General features: G+C 36.6%; 1 protein-coding gene across 2 annotated transcripts in view; it reads left to right on the top strand.

Annotated features, from left to right (window-relative positions):
* Positions 1-15854, top strand: part of ANKRD12 (ankyrin repeat domain 12) — a 59193-nt gene extending 43339 nt beyond the window's left edge. For both annotated transcript variants that reach the window (XM_051772583.1, XM_051772586.1), the window contains 5 exons: positions 541-5225; positions 9984-10082; positions 12227-12370; positions 14168-14263; positions 14578-15854. In XM_051772583.1, coding sequence (XP_051628543.1) covers positions 541-5225; positions 9984-10082; positions 12227-12370; positions 14168-14263; positions 14578-14763 — 5210 coding nt within the window. In that variant the 3' untranslated portion in view covers positions 14764-15854. The remainder of the gene's footprint in view (positions 1-540; positions 5226-9983; positions 10083-12226; positions 12371-14167; positions 14264-14577) is intronic.
* Positions 15855-16114: the final 260 nt, after the last annotated feature.

Here is a 16114-nt window from a genome sequence, read left to right as displayed (position 1 = left end):
TTTTTACGTGAGCAGGTGTTTGTTTTATAAGAATAAATGCTCATCTGCTGTTGAAACATGACTGAATAGTTCATGTGGTGGAACATAGTTTGGTTGTTACAGAGCATAAGAGTTGAATTCCCAGAGGAATGAGTTGTCATAGTAAGATGTCCTTGAGAAAGAGTCAGGCTATGCAGGAATGTATAATGATGATAAATAATATTATAAATGTAATAATAAATAAATAAAATAAACCTCACAATAGGCAAGGTTTCCAAAATTTAAAATGCACTGCTTTTACTAGATTGGGGTATAAATACTAATTAGTATTTTTACATGCCTGAGTGAGAGCTGTAAAAAACTTTGGTTTCATGACCTTTTTCTCTCATGACCGTTTTCTCTTAAAAAGCTTAATTCTAGTGCAAAGATTTATGTGTGTTTAAAGTAGGTTTTTTCCTTTCTTCATTTGTATAGAAGTATGCCTGCTGAACTGAACTATTTTGTTCTGAAGTGTGAAGTGTCCCATCAGTTTTCAACTAATTTTTGGTTTTCTTACCCTAGATTCTGAAGAAGCTCCATCTGTAAATCCTTCCAGTGTAGATGGGAATGTTGATTCAGAAGCAGAAAAGGACCCTGCAGCCAACAACAGCAAACAAGTGGTCCCTAATAAGGCACCACCTCCATCTGCTCTTGATGAGTATGAGTTTAAAGATGATGATGAAGATGAAATGAAAAAAATGATAGATGACAAACATGTTCTTAGAAAAGACCTACGGAAAGAGGATGAGACTGAAGCTGAAAAGTCCAGCTTATTTGTGAAACAAGAAAAAGTTGTGTTCTCAAAGTCATTTAAAAGCAAAAAGCAGAAACCATCAAGAGTTCTGTATTCCAGTTCTGAAAGCTCAGATGAAGAAATACTTCAGGACAAGAAGATAGTCTCTCCTTGCTCTGTTTCAGAGACATCAAATTCTGATGTCAGAGTGAAGAAAGAATATATAGTTACAAATGAACACAAGCAAAAAGGCAAGGTTAAAAGGAAAGTAAAAAATCAGAGCAAAAATAAGGAGAATCAAGAAGTAAAGCAAGAAAAAGAAAATGCTAGAGTAACAAATATAGCTCCTTCTGGGTTAGATTCTTTAGATAAAGCTAGAGAGGAAGAAACCTTTAAGAAGTCTTTCACTTCAAAAGAAGATTCTTCTTTACATCTATTTCATATCACTGCCGGAAAATCTCCAAAGCATCCCTGTGGATTAAGTGAAAAGCAGTCAACACCACTAAAGCAAGAAAACACCAAAACTTGCTTGTCACCGGGAGGTTCCGAAATAACATTGCAGTCTGAATTAGTTCGGTATGATCACAACACTGATTCTGATTATTTAGTAGAAAGCTCTAGTGGCAAATCCAGCAAGCACAAAGAAAAAAGCAAGCATCATCAAAAAGATTTTCACTTGGAATTTGGTGAAAAATCTAGTCCTAAAATTAAAGAGGAAGATAATAGCTCAACATTTGAGAATTCAGAGTATACTTTGAGAAAGATTGACAAGGAAGGTAAAACACTTAAAAAGCATAAATTAAAGCACAAAGACAGAGAAAAGGAAAAGCACAAAAAGGAACAGGATGGGGAGAAGGAAAAACATAAGCATAAAGATAATGGTAAAGAAGTTCAAAGAAGTATTGAGTTTGACCGAGAATTTTGGAAAGAGAACTTTTTCAAAAGTGATGAAAATGAAGATACATTGTTAAATACAGAACACGAATCTCTTTCTTCAGACAGAAAATCAAAGCTAGAAAAGGCTATGGCAAAAGAAGATAAGTTAGTTAAGGAGAGACAGTTCCAGAAAGAAAGAAATACTAAAGAGGAGAGAGAAAAAACCAAAAAGGAAAGCGAGAAGTTTCTCAAGGATGGAAAAATAAAAGATGTAAAAGAAGAGAAAGAAATTATGCTTGCAGATAAAGAAATGGAATTGTTCTGTTTTGGTGTTAAAGATGAGGCAGGCAGCATGCATTCAATAGAAAGAGAAACAGATACTGAAAAGCAGGAAAAGAATTTAAAGGAAAATAAAGAAAAGACTGAGAAGCGAACCTCAGCCAAAGAAAAAGACGTTGAAAAGATAGAAAGAAAACATGGAGAAAAAGAGAAAAAGCTAAAGCATGAATACAAGATAGAGAAAGAAAAAGCAGAAGTAAGTGAAAGTACAGAGAAAGTAAAGGAGAAGCCCAGTTTTCAGCAAGCAGAAAGATGCCATAAGGAAAATGATAAAGTAAAAAGCATGGGTACTCTTAAAAAACTTGATGACAAAGAAAAAAATAAAGAAAAAACTGATAAGAAGCATGACAAAGAAAAGACTGATAAAGACAGACATTGGGCTGAAAGCAAAGAAAAACACTGTACTGAAAGAAAAGTCAAGCAGTCTGAAAAAGAATCTGAATATACTAAATTAGAAAAAAACAGAACTAAAGAAAAGGAATTTGAAAAGAAAGACAAATCCAAAGACAAGGAGATCTCATCAACAACAAACTCAAAACACTTGCAAGAGGAAAGGAGATGCAGTATTACAGAAAGTAATAAAACAGTGCATGACAAACTGTCATCTTTGAAAGAAAAACCAAAAGATGATTTGTTGAAAACTCCAGATGGTAGAGAGAAAGATAAAAAAGATAAAGACATAGACCGATACAAAGAGAGAGACAAGCATAAAGATAAACTGCATCAAAGTAGTTTACTTAAACTGAAACTTGAACATGAGAAACTTAAGCCTAAACCAGCTCCTGCACCAAAGGATGCTCGACCTAAAGAAAAAAGATTAGTCAATGATGATTTAATGCAAACTAGTTTTGAAAGAATGCTGAGCCTTAAAGATCTGGAAATAGAACAGTGGCATAGAAAACATAAAGAAAAAATAAAACAGAAAGAGAAGGAACGTTTAAGAAACCGCACTTGTTCAGAACTTAACAAAATGAAGGAAAAACCCAAACACTCATTTGCTGAAGTAAAAAGCAAAGAACTGATTCGTTCAAAAAGTTCAGAGTTGCCAGATGTTTGTATGAAGGAAAAACAGCTAAAAGATGCTACAAGTAATAGATCTCAATCAGTAGATACCAGAAGTGTCAGTGTTATAAAACCTTCATTGGCTTTAGATAATTTAAATAGATCCCCCAAATCAGACAGTGAAAAGATGGGTCTGAGCTCCAGGTCAGTGTCTGTCTTGTCTGTCGCAAGCTCTGAGGATTCTTGCCATACCACAGTAACTACTCCAAGGCCTGTAATCGAATATGATTCAGACTTCATGCTGGAAGGTTCTGATTCCCAAATGTCTTTTTCACAATCACCATTTTTGGCAAGTGCCAAATCACCAGCTCTTCTTGAGAAAGAGACCGATGGTCTTGCTGAGTTGCCAGATCGCATTAAGCCACCTTTCTCAAACAGGCTTCCACCAATGTACATTAGATCAGCATCTGTTGAAGATGTTAAATTGGTTTTAAATGAGTGTAGACCTGTTACAGAGGTTCGAAGATGCAGCATGCCTGCTGCTGTTTCTGAACACAGCAAGCAGCCTCAAATGTCAGAAGAAAACCAGAGCGCTCTGCCATCAGTCCAGACTTGCGCTAGCACTTCTCCTAAACCAGAGCTACCGTGTGGCATGCTCGAAAGAGACTTTCAAACCAGTATGACTGTACTGCAGTCAAACTTTACATCATCTCCAGATGGAGTTGTTAGCAACAAGCAAGTAATGACGGGTACAAGTACCGTTAAAAATACTGCTCAGATGAGCCCTTCTGAAGAGTCCAACTTGCATTTAGAGCCGTGTAGTCAAAGTGATGTAACTCAGCAAAACAAACCATGGGATGTGCCTTTTGACAGACTTAATTCGTTAAACAATGAGTTTAACAGCTCAGGTTGTGGTGTGTCAGAGCAAGATACTACCTGTGTTATAGCAATGCATAATTCTGAAAGCAGGACATTAAAAGAGCAACAGGTACCTGAATTTTTGTCTCAGCATGCTGAAATTAAGGGAAGTTCCAGTTCTCAAGAATCTGCATCATTTTTGCCTTCACAGTCACCTTGTTCTTTACCTATCCAGCCACTTCCAGTTGTGTCTAAACACATTTTACCAGGCATTAGCAGTCAAGATTCATTATTTGTACAACAACAAAATCTAGTTCAAACTACAGCTTCTGCTTTGGATACAGATGCTATGAGTACCAGAGAGCTGGAAAATGCTCTCTTCCCTTCAAACATTAAGAAGACCGACACACCCATTGCTCTATATTCTGAGAGCTCTGCAAAGGATGTTTCACAGAGCTATGAAAGGGTGAATGATTTACCAGTGGTATCCTTAGAGAAAGGTATTCCTGAAAGTGATAGCAGTTCACAATTAAATGTGAATTCATACACATTCAGTAAAGTTGTTTGTAAGAACACTCTGAGTGAAGTGGATAGTAACACAGCAGATACTTCAGATATTAGAAATGAAAAAGACCAGCAAGAGAAGTTGGTCTCCACACATGTTGTTGATGGTAAAGCCAATGCTGATCTCTGTGAACTAAGTTCAGGAATGTCAAAGGGAATTACGAATGAATCAGGTAATAAAAACCCCTGCACTGCAGACAGAGAAAATGTGTTGGCAGATGATCCACCACAGTACTCCTCTTTATCTAATTTGGAAAATAGTTCACAACAGATTACACAGGAAGAGGTGCATAAGTACAGCCAAATAGTTAAAGTAGAAGAAGAAATTGCTGAGGATCAGAAGGTGGAACAGCAGGAAGTACCTCAAAGAATCACGAGGAACAGAGCAAATTTGCTCGCTAACCAGGGCAAGCAGAATTCTCTTGGCTGCACACAAACATCAGAAAAAGAGCCTGAATCATCAGCATCTATGAAAGCAAGGATTAGATTAACTGAAGAGGATGATGCTCAGGTACATCATCCACGAAAAAGAAAAGTGTCACGTGTGCCTCAGCCTGTGCAAGCAAACCCTTCTTTACTGCAGGCCAAGGAGAAAACCCAGCAGTCTCTGGCAGCTATTGTTGATTCTTTGAAACTTGAAGAGATTCAGCCATACAGTTCTGACAGAGCAAACCCTTATTTTGAATACTTGCACATAAGGAAGAAAATAGAAGAGAAGCGTAAATTACTGTGCAGTGTTATTCCTCAGGCACCTCAATATTATGATGAATATGTGACCTTCAATGGCTCATACCTATTGGATGGCAATCCGTTGAGCAAGATATGCATCCCAACTGTAAGTAACATGGTTTTTAAATATACACTACAGGGAAAGGCATGTTTCAGTTTTATTTTTGTAACTTTCATGTTCTTCCTAACTTGCTTCTGAATATTCTGCTGAAAACAGTAAGTTGACGTATGCCAAATTAATATTGACTAATAAGGTCATATTTAAAAGCCTTGGCTAGTGGAAATATCAACAGTGGTTTCACAGTCATTGTAAGACAGGCCATGTAGGACACCTGTAAAAGGCACAAAGACTATATTTCAAAGTATGTACTAATATAAAGCCTGTCCTTTCAGAAGTGAAATCAGATATTGAGAGCTTCTCTGAATTTCTGCTGTCAAAAATTTTGTTAAAACTAATTATTCAAAGCTGTTTCATTTGGAGCTGTTTCAGTTGGTCTGTGAGTGAACCAGGGTGTATAGTAAGCTTTGCCACAGTGTACCAGGCTGTCAGCCTCCCCAAGTCTACAAATCTTTCTCAGTAGATGTTGCAGCTTCTATAACATCTTTATCACTGGAGGCAGAGATTCTATTTTTTTTTTATAGCAGCTGCTAGTCAAGTACATACTGTTTCCAAGCTACAGCTTTCTGCTTTGGCATCACACTTCAGTGCTTTATTTGGGATAGGCAGAAAGTAGAGAAGCACGGCACATATTTTTCCCTGGCCCATTTTCCACCTGAGCGATAGAATTCATTTTACTGTCATAAATGGCAATGCCTGTAGACACTATAAGGAGGGGAGAGTTATTGACCTGATATTAAAGCAGTGCCTTATACTTCCTGTCTCTCTTGCTGTGTGTAATAGGGACTCTGCACTTATTGAAAATAAATTTAGGTGGTGGAGTGCAAATTCTTGGGTAACAGGTTTAGAAAATAGAGATGGATGTGTGCTCCCCATTCTCAATGGTTTTCAATTACTCATTGAAAAGAAATCCCTCCTTAAAAAAAGTTGATAAAAATATGAATATGTAATTGAAGGATTACCATTACTGATTTTTTATTTAGATTTCTGGTTTGCTTCCCTACGTGCTCATATTCTGGTGATAGTGATGTTTTAAACTATTACTTGTTTTGTATATGCTTTGATGGTCCTGTTAATCTTCTACTGTTGTAGAGAGAACAGGTGGAGATTTTTATTCCAGACTGTTAGAAGGAAAAAGGAAGAAAAGAAATTCTTAGAAGTCAAAGTAAATTATTAGGAAATTGATGTTTATTTTCGTTAGGATTAAAGTGTAAGAAAACAGCATGAGTTTTAATCTAAAGAATATATTCTAAGCATTCAGTTTTGTTTGTCTGAAAAAATCATCTGCAATGCAACTAAATGCTTTGTTTACTTACTGTCACTTGTGTAAATGTACAATTTTGATAAAATTTCCCATGTTTCTTTCCAGAAAAAGATACTGTTTACAAAATTATTGGAAGTTCAGATTTAACTTCTGTGCAGAGCTTGCTTGTGTATACAGTTTAATAATTTTATTTTGTCACCATTAAAAATCACAGTCTTAATAGTTCCTATTACAAATGTCATAAAGAGGAGTATTGCTAAACCAGAGATCATTTCATGCTCAGAAATGGGTGTTTGTTTAATTTACACATTGTCCAGCAGTGTGAAAATAAGGGCTATGCCTAGTCTCTCTACAGTGGGGAAATACTAGTATCATATACATGGTGTTACGCCTATAGTGCAAAATTTAATAAGTAACTGTAAAATTACCTTTTTGTTGAGTTTGTTTTACAGTTTTTCCTTTGATTCTTTAATTCTCTGTTAACTAAACTTTTGCCTCATCAATTTACATAGGATATGAGAAAGTAGATATTCCGGTGGTTTAGATATCCCCTGTGTGGAGGTCTGTGAGAAAATAATACATTTAGCTCTGACACTCCGAGACTTGGAGTAGTTTGTGTAACATACTCTGCATTGGAAATTTAATGATGCATTGTTTATCTGATGAACTTCAAACATCCTGTAGGTGGGAACCAGGAGATGGTATGCTAAAATTTGATTTCTGCAGCCTTGTTTATATATTGTAATTTATAACTTGTATCACTTAAGGTTGTAAGGGTATTCACATATGAATTGTGGCTTCCCTCTCACCAATGCAAATAGAAAACATAACACAAGAGAGACCAGGTCAGTTCAAAATAGAAAGAAGCAAACCTGAATCTTGTAACAGAGTGAGTTTGAATTGTACTTGCCTGTGTTGCCTTTCAGATTGCTCAGTTGGTATGTTCTACGGGGTTCAGTCATACCTGTACTGTCTCCTGAGAGGAGATCCCAGGATTCTTTGCCAGTCTTTGATGGCTATCTAGCAGATATGTTTCTAGTAAAAGGGATTCTGTCCAGTCTCTCTGGCATTACTGTAGAAACTTCAGTGGTAATACCTAATTTTAGGGATGTTTTCAGAAACTTGTTTCCTAAATGCATTAAATACAGCATTAGAGCAGGCCAGTTATTTGGATGACATAGATGAGAGAAGGTTTGTAGTGGGCACAAGTGAATTTATACAGTAAAGAGTTGGTGTTCTTGCTGTAGTTGGTTTGAGGGATGCAAGGCATGCAAGAAACTTTGTTAATTGATTTTCATGTGAGGTGAGAATACGTCTTGAACCTTAGCTTTTATGGGTCATTTCTCAGACTGGGAACAGAGAATGCTCTGAAGCAGTTTCCCTCTCTTCTGTGTGGGGCCTGGGCCTTTAAGAAAATAGTTTGATAACTTTGTTTATACTAAAAACTTAGGGCATCTTTTCCTTGTGTAGTGCAGTTTCATGCTCTGTTCTTCGAAGTCCAGCTAGAAGGCCCAAGAGGCTCTTCTGGCTGTTCTTGCCTTGAAACCTTTAACTTGGACTTTCTGGTCTCAGAGAAACTGATTTCCTTTGTCCGAATCTCGTGCTGGTTCACAAATTGGGATTTCCAGCAGGTGGTGTGAGACTACCCAAATCCTGTGTTTTGGGCTCTAAGGATCCAAGGCTCACTCTTTCCGAGTTTCCAAGAAGAGAGGAAAAAATTGATCATTCCATAAATGACTGTAACCAAACTCAGCCCTGTATTTAGCTGTAGGTTTTGGCAAACCATCTTGGGCTGGGCTGGAGTGAAGCATATGAAGTTTAGAGATGTATCCAGCAGCAGTAGTGATCCCTGGGGTTACAGAGACCTGTTGCTGCCACACAGGTCTGAACATAATCTGTGCTCAGGGCTGAACAAAATCTGCTGTGGCTGTGCAGAAGCAGAGTTCTCCTACACTTTTAAATAAAAGTCCACACAAGTTTGTTGTCTGGATGATCAGGTCCTTTCCAGGTGGTTTTTACAGTGTTGATTCTTATTTCTGTTGCGAAATAAAACAATCCATAAATTTAAGGGAATAACATTTGAAATGTAGTGACAGGACAAGGGTGAACGAGTTCAAACTGAAAGAGGCCAGGTTTAGATTAGATATTAGGAAAAAATACTTCACTGTGAGGGTGGTGAGGCACTGGAATAGGTTGCCAAGAGAAGCTGGGGATGCCCCATCCCTGGAAGTGTCAAGACCTGATTGGATGGGGCTCTGAGCAACCTGGTCTAGTGGAAGGTGTCCCTGCCCATGGCAGGGGCGTTGGAAGTAGATGATCTTTAAGGTCCCTTCCAACCCAGGCCTTTCTGTGATTCTGATGTGAAATTGTTCAGATGGTATGGATGCTAAGCTAAAACATGCTGATACCCATTATGATTGAGACAGATCATTCCAGTATGTGTTTGTGGTTTGTTGGTGTGTTTTTGGTTTGGTTTGTTGGGTTTTTTGGTGTATATTTGTTTTTAATACTGATGACTTATAAAAAATGGCATATGCCATAAATGTTACTGGTTCGAGAGCCAAACCATTTTCATTGAGAGAAGTGTATCCTGCATAGTAGTTTGAAATGTGAAGGAGTTGAATGTCATAACAAATAATAACTTAAGGAATGAACAGCAATTACTTTTTCAGTATTTTCTTTAATTCCACAGACATTGGCTAACTTCCAGCATGGAGGGGAAATGTCCTGAAATAATATTCCAGTATAATAATAATTGAATAATTTTTGGTAGATAAATCACTTTGTTACTAGAGTGTATAGGTACAGGACTGATACTAGTAATGCAGTGTGTCTGTATTTCCATAATGGATTTATTACTTCTTCACAGTTGCAAGATCTGTGTTATTGCAGAGAACTATTTATGTTTACATGTTTGTGTTAGGTAGAGTATAATACCTGTAGGTATGTATTTCAGCTCTGGTTTCAGAGTATCAGTGGTAGTAAATAGGGTTGTCTTTTGTGCAGTATAAAATGCTGTTGCCACTGTATGAATATATCAAGTGGGGGGTTTTTTTTTAACAGTACTTTTCATTTTCTTACTTTGCTCTTGCATTTTTCTAGGCAGTTTTTATCTTCTTGAAATGAACAGCTGTGCTTTAAAGAGTCTTTAGGACTGAAAGCAAGTTGTATTTTTACTATATTCTACTTTATAGCCCTTTTAAAAAAACAGCTATGGAATGCTGACAGTGACTGGTTAAAAGTACTAAACAGCTTGAAATGCTATTTCATTTGGGTTTATTAATTTTTATGGTAAAGAATTCTTAAAACCTTTCATTGCAAATACATCAAAGTCACGTAATTAGTGGAAAGTTAAAAACTCGTATTTTCCCTAAAACATACCTTGCTTTATGGTTTCTTGGGTTTTCTTAATAGGTCATACAGGCAATACTAAACATGTTAAATACATATTCACTGTACTATTTATAATTTTTTTTCCACAGATTACACCACCTCCATCACTGTCAGAGCCACTTAAGGAACTATTTAAACAACAGGAGGTTGTAAGGATGAAACTGCGTTTACAGCACAGTATTGAAAGGGTAAGACTAATTTTTTTATTTCCCAAATTTAAGCTTTGGGGTTTTTTCTTTTTCAGTGGACAGACTACATTTTTCTCAATTTAACAATGTTTTGTTTTGTTAAACAATCTGTTTTCTATCCAAATTTATGAATTGGAGAAACTTTTAAGGGGGGGGGGGGGGGAAATTGTTAGGACAACTGTTAGCAGACCAGTGAAGTCGATAAGATAGCAGCTTTTTCCTGTCAGTTGCTCTAAGTTCTGGCCCAGATTTATCCCAGAGGCAATGGGAAGAAAGCTTCGGTCTGTGGTTTTGAAAGCTCATGATGGTTGTAGGTTTCAGAACCAAATTGATGGAGTTAAAAGAATTTAAGAAATAGTAAATTCTATATTGAGAGAAGACACATGTGGCTCTAACACTAAAACATTTTTTGCAATATTCTGCTGGCAGAAACTGCCCAAAATTATATTAGAACTACATCTGTAGGCATCATGGAATTTGAATACAGAAATAGAGAAGATACTCCTGGTTTAGGAGTATTCATTATTTTTAGGCTGCCCAAACCTTTTCCTTGGCAACCTAGCTTTAGATGTCAGTATTGTGAGCCAGATTGCTTGTGGACACAGGCAGAATGCCTTTCTGATATAACATGTATCTTAATTATTTCCACACAGTTACACAAGCAGCTGCCTCATCAAGACCCGATGTGATAGATTTTCAATTGATGATTTCAATGTGGCTTAACAAAACAGTTGAGGGAAGGGTTTTACTTGAATTTAGTATTTCAGTGTAAGGCTAGGTATAAAATACAAAGCACAAAGATTGTAAACATGGTTCAAGTTCTGACTGAGGAGATTAGTTGTAACTGAAAGCAATGTGGGCAGCAGGTTGAGAGAGGTGATCCCTCTCTACTCTGCCCTAGTGAGACCCCATGTGGAGCACTGCATCCAGCTCTGGGGTCCCCAGCACCAGAAGGATGTTTATCTGTTGGAACAGGTACAGAAGGTAATCAGAGGGATGGAGCACCTCTCCTATGAGGAAAGGCTGAGAGAGTTGGGGTTGTTCAGCCTGGAGAAGAGAAGGTTCCAGGGAGACCTTACAGCAGCCTTCCAGTACTTAAACGGGCTTACATAGAAGAGGGAGAGTGACTTTTAACACAGGCAGATAGTGATAGGACAAGGGGGTATGGTTTTAGACTAAAGGAGGAGAGATTTCAATTAGATATTAGGAGGAAGTTTTTTAGTGTTAGGGCAATGAGCTACTGGAACAGATTGCCCGAGAGAAGTTGGGGATTCCCCATCCCTGGAAGTGTTCAAGGCCAGGTTGGTTGGGGTTCTGAGCAACCTGGTCTAGTGGAAGGTGTTCTTCTCCACAGAGGGGGGTTGGAACTAGATGATCTTTAAGGTCCCTTACAACCCAAACCACTCTATGATTCTAAGTACTTTTTGTGTTTTCTAAAAAACAGGAAATATAATATTATAATCCACCTTCTTTTATTTTGATAAAAATTATAGCCATTATATTGCAGAGCAGTAAACACATACATTCTTTTATGTCTTACAAAATTCTGCATATTTTTAGTTATTTGGCTCAAATAGGCTGTTTTTCAAATGAAGTCCACTTTATACAGCTATAAGTTAAGTGAGTTATATTTTCTTGTCTCAGTTCAGGAAAGAATCTTTATCCAGTTGTGAATTTCTGGAGTTTCTGCATGTTGCTTAAAAAAAAAAGAAACAAACCCCACAAATTATATTTCTGCTTCAGTTTTCTTGGCCATTGTGCCTGGCATGACAAGCATGTGACAAAAATCTTCATACAGTCAAGACTCACAAATCTATATCCTAACACTGCTCCTCATACTTTTCTGTTTTCACCACATTTGTTAAATAGAACTTGCCTAGTGGAAAGTCTGGGCATGACATTCAGTGGGGGCTGAGGATAAGGAGAAGGTGTTTTCAGTTCTGACATTCACAGGACACTCTTTCCATCATGAAATGGAAATTTTGGATTTGATTAGAAGAGCGACCCCTCCTTGCCCCCGGCGGCGCATTTCTCACATTGTTCAAAAGTGTAAGCCCTAAAAAGAACTGTTTAAATAAATGGACTTTTTTTGAGTGCTTAATTTACCAAATGCATGTTTATATGTTGATATCTTACTCATTTAGGAAAAGCTTATTGTGTCTAACGAGCAAGAGGTTCTGCGTGTCCATTACCGAGCAGCGCGAACCCTGGCAAATCAAACACTGCCCTTCAGTGCCTGCACTGTGCTCCTGGACGCCGAGGTGTATAACGTGCCTCTGGATGCTCAGGTAAAGATGGGTATTCCAGCATTTCAGACAAAAAGGTCTTTCCAGCCTGACTCAAGTGAAGCATTTGGAGAGAATTCTGTTCCCATCCTGAAATTGTCGTTGTTTTGCCTGGAATTAAGATTTTGCTCACTATAGGTTGTTACTTATATTGGGCCTCATTTGAGTGTACAATAACTAGAGGATATAGGTGTATGTATGTCTTTTTCTGGTTTGTACTTCGCCTGGTTTTCTTTCACCTTCAGAAATTATGAGATGGATACAATGAGAACATTGCTCTGCTGATTTTTATGAAAACAAATTTCAGTCATAAACAGAACATGTTTCAGAAGCTTACAAATACAGCTTAAACAGGAACAAAAAAATTACCAGAATATAAGATAATTTTTATCAGTAATCCAGAGAATTGGAATGCAGCAGTGTGTGAAATGATGAAGTTAGTTTGTGAAATTTGGAAGTGTTTGTGGAGATACCGCCCACATTAAAGTTTCCTCCTCTTTGTAAGACAGCCACCAGAACCACTCCATAAAAAACAGATGACCAACAGTGAAATGTTGAATGCTACCAGATGAAATATTTTTTTTTCAAAATCACCTCAAGCTCCACATTATTTATATGCACCATCTTATTTACATGTTCGGTGTTGGTATTTAGTCCTGATTAAAACCTGGAATAAGCAGTGTACATTATGATCTGTATACCTTTCATGGATTCTCACCCAAAAGTTGGCTCCAGCTGTATCTGCAAGATAATACAATCTCATGTATTTTGTGAACAGTTCTTGTAACTAACAAAAATGGAAATAGCATTCAGCACCTTTTCAGTGACTGTGAGGACTGTCCTTTGCACTCAAGCAAAGGACCAAACCAAAGAAGTGGGAGGAAAAATGCCCAAGTTTTTGGTGGACAGAGTGTTAGATGGTCACAGTTCACCTAAATGTCTCCAGCTCGTGGTTAGAAGATCAGTGCTAAGGAGGGCTCTTTCTAGAAGAAGCCTTTTCAGCTGTCATTCACATCTGAAATCTCAGCTCTTTTCTAGAAATGTCAATCTCTGCAGGTTTGGTTGGCCTTTTTTGTTTCTGTTCTTCCCGTTGCTACAGTTTGCAAGTTCCTGCAGTGTCTTTTTTTCTCCCTTAAAGAGTAACAGCAGCTTGTTCTATTTAGTGATTATTATTTAAATGTTAAATTGGCAGAGTCTGGCTTTAGGACTATGTATATAGAGTATCTAGTTTCTTACAATGGACAGATGTGACATTCCAGATTCTTATGAAATAGTTGGCATTTTAAAAATAACTTTCATTAGGCAGGGCATAAGACAGGTCTGCTCACTTTTTTTAATCTCCCTTTGGGGATTTTGATGGTAAAAATATTTTTTATTATTGCATTGAATACATTGAAGTTTGCTTAAGTTTTCCATGTTTTTGCTTTTCCCTGAGGGAATATTAATTTGTTACTGAATTTTAAAGAAAACAGAGTAATTTTGTTGAAGGCTCTGACTTCTGTTAGTTAAGACTTTAAGGCATAAATCTTTAAGCCTCCTACTCTAAATTTGAAAAGTAGAGCACAGTAAATAGCTTGAGGGAATCTGAAAATACCCATTTTGAGTGAGCAGCTGGCTCACAGTGGAAGTGGTGGTCAGCATTTATGCTCATAAATACCTTCGTACTTTGAGTTCATGTTTTCATCGGGTGGGATTGTTTATTGTTTACATCCCATAGAGTAAGTTTTGTGTTTTAAAGTATATTTAAGATTGAATCGTCAAGTAACTTTGAGTTTGAATAAATTTTTGGGTTTTTTGCAGACTGATGACAGCAAAACTTCGGTGAGGGATCGATTTAATGCAAGACAGTTTATGTCATGGCTGCAGGACGTTGATGATAAGTTTGACAAGTTAAAGGTATACTCCTTTCTATTTCCACTTTAAAAAAGAAAACTAATGTCATCGAGAAGATGAAATTAATAAATAGTAGATTTGAGTGCAGTATCATAGGCTTTTGTAGAGGTTTTAAGGGCAACACAAGGTCCAGCAGTATAAAAAACCTGACCTTTGCTGCCATGTAGTGTAATGGAATAATCAGCAAATTTCTAAATACGTACTGGGGGAGTTACTTACTATCACCAGAGGGGCTCTTAGATATATTTCCTGTTTTCAAACTTGTTGCATTATTTTTTCAAATACTGAAATAACTTTTTTCCTCAATTTTAAAATAGACATGCCTTTTGATGAGGCAGCAGCACGAAGCAGCGGCGTTAAATGCGGTACAGAGACTGGAGTGGCAGCTTAAACTGCAAGAACTTGATCCTGCTACATACAAATCTATCAGCATTTATGAAATTCAGGAGTTTTATGTTCCTCTTGTTGATGTGAATGATGACTTTGAATTGACGCCAATATGACAATTAGCATCTTCTGGCTCACCCTTCCCCTTGGACAGCTAGAGGCTGAGGTGCAGGGATACACAGATGTATTTTTCTTTTAAGAGGGAGCACTTAATTCTGTGGAATACTACCTTTCTCAATAATTCAGGTGTTCCTTCAGAGAAGCGTGGCATGGACTCTTGTTCAAACACAGAAAATGGATGCAAATTTTAAATTCAGATTCCCAGTAAATGCTGTTACATGTAGTGTAAAATTGCCTGTAGCTTTAGAGCTTATTGCTGAAAAAGATGACAAAACCTGGTGAGTTAACAGCGCTGGAAGCTGTTAATAAGTAAAACATCCACTCAGAGCCAAATGATACTTAAAATCTGCTATAAAGCTTTGTATTATGAAATTTCAGTAACAGTTGAACTCCCACAGAAAAATGATGAAAAAGCCTGTGGAAGAAAATGTAAGATTTGGAGGAAATAATCAATTAAACTTATTATGTTTTGTAAATTACTGTACAAATTTCTTTTTGGAAAAAGATGTAATATTGTCTTCATTTTTTAATAATTTATTTTATACATATTGTGCAAATGTAAATAGTCTTGTAATTAATGTTCAAACCTGTATAAAATAGATATTTTAAATGTAAAACTGTTTTTGTCTAATGTTTTATTGGACCAAAGTTGTACTTTTTATTACGTGTAGTGTGTTCCTGGTTGGCAGTTCCTTTTTGTATGGCATGCATTTTGATTTAGCTGCTTGTTTCATCACCATAACTGTAAAAGAATTGAACTGTATTGCATGCTTCACAGGACTCTTAACTCCTTTCCTTCAATAACTGATACCCAAACAACTGTAATATTTACAAAATCATATTTCATATTAGTCTGCTGTTGTAATGCCATACCTGTGACTTCCTATACTGAAAATATTTTTGTGTAAAACGAAAAAAACCCTTTTGCTCTTATATGGTGGTCTCGAAATAGAGCCTATTTTTTCCAACAAAATGCCTTTGAATTAAAATTCTTAAATTGTATATTGTCTATTTTAATATTAATCTATGGAAGGGATATGTAAATAGTTGTAAATATAATATTTAATAAATTTTATTGGTCATGTTATTAGTTGGAATTTCTTAATATGGTTAAAACTTGATACAACAAAACTTTGCATTTCTGGAATATGTAAGGAGGTTCAATGAAAAACTAAAAAAAAATTTACTTGTGTTGTGAAATTTAACACTTTTTTTATTTTTAATACCATTAATGAGCAAACAGTTAATTATTTATTAGTAGGAGGTTACAGATATTCATGAAAAAGATTTGTTACCCTCCAGTCCATAAATAATTCAAGAATGCTTGGGATCTGATGTCTGCAAAAT

This window comes from Manacus candei, unplaced genomic scaffold (genome assembly GCF_025592945.1).
Source record: "Manacus candei isolate 608988 ecotype Guabito, Panama unplaced genomic scaffold, ASM2559294v1 h1tg000008l, whole genome shotgun sequence".
NCBI lineage: Eukaryota > Metazoa > Chordata > Aves > Passeriformes > Pipridae > Manacus > Manacus candei.
This window is presented reverse-complemented; position numbering and strand designations above follow the sequence as displayed.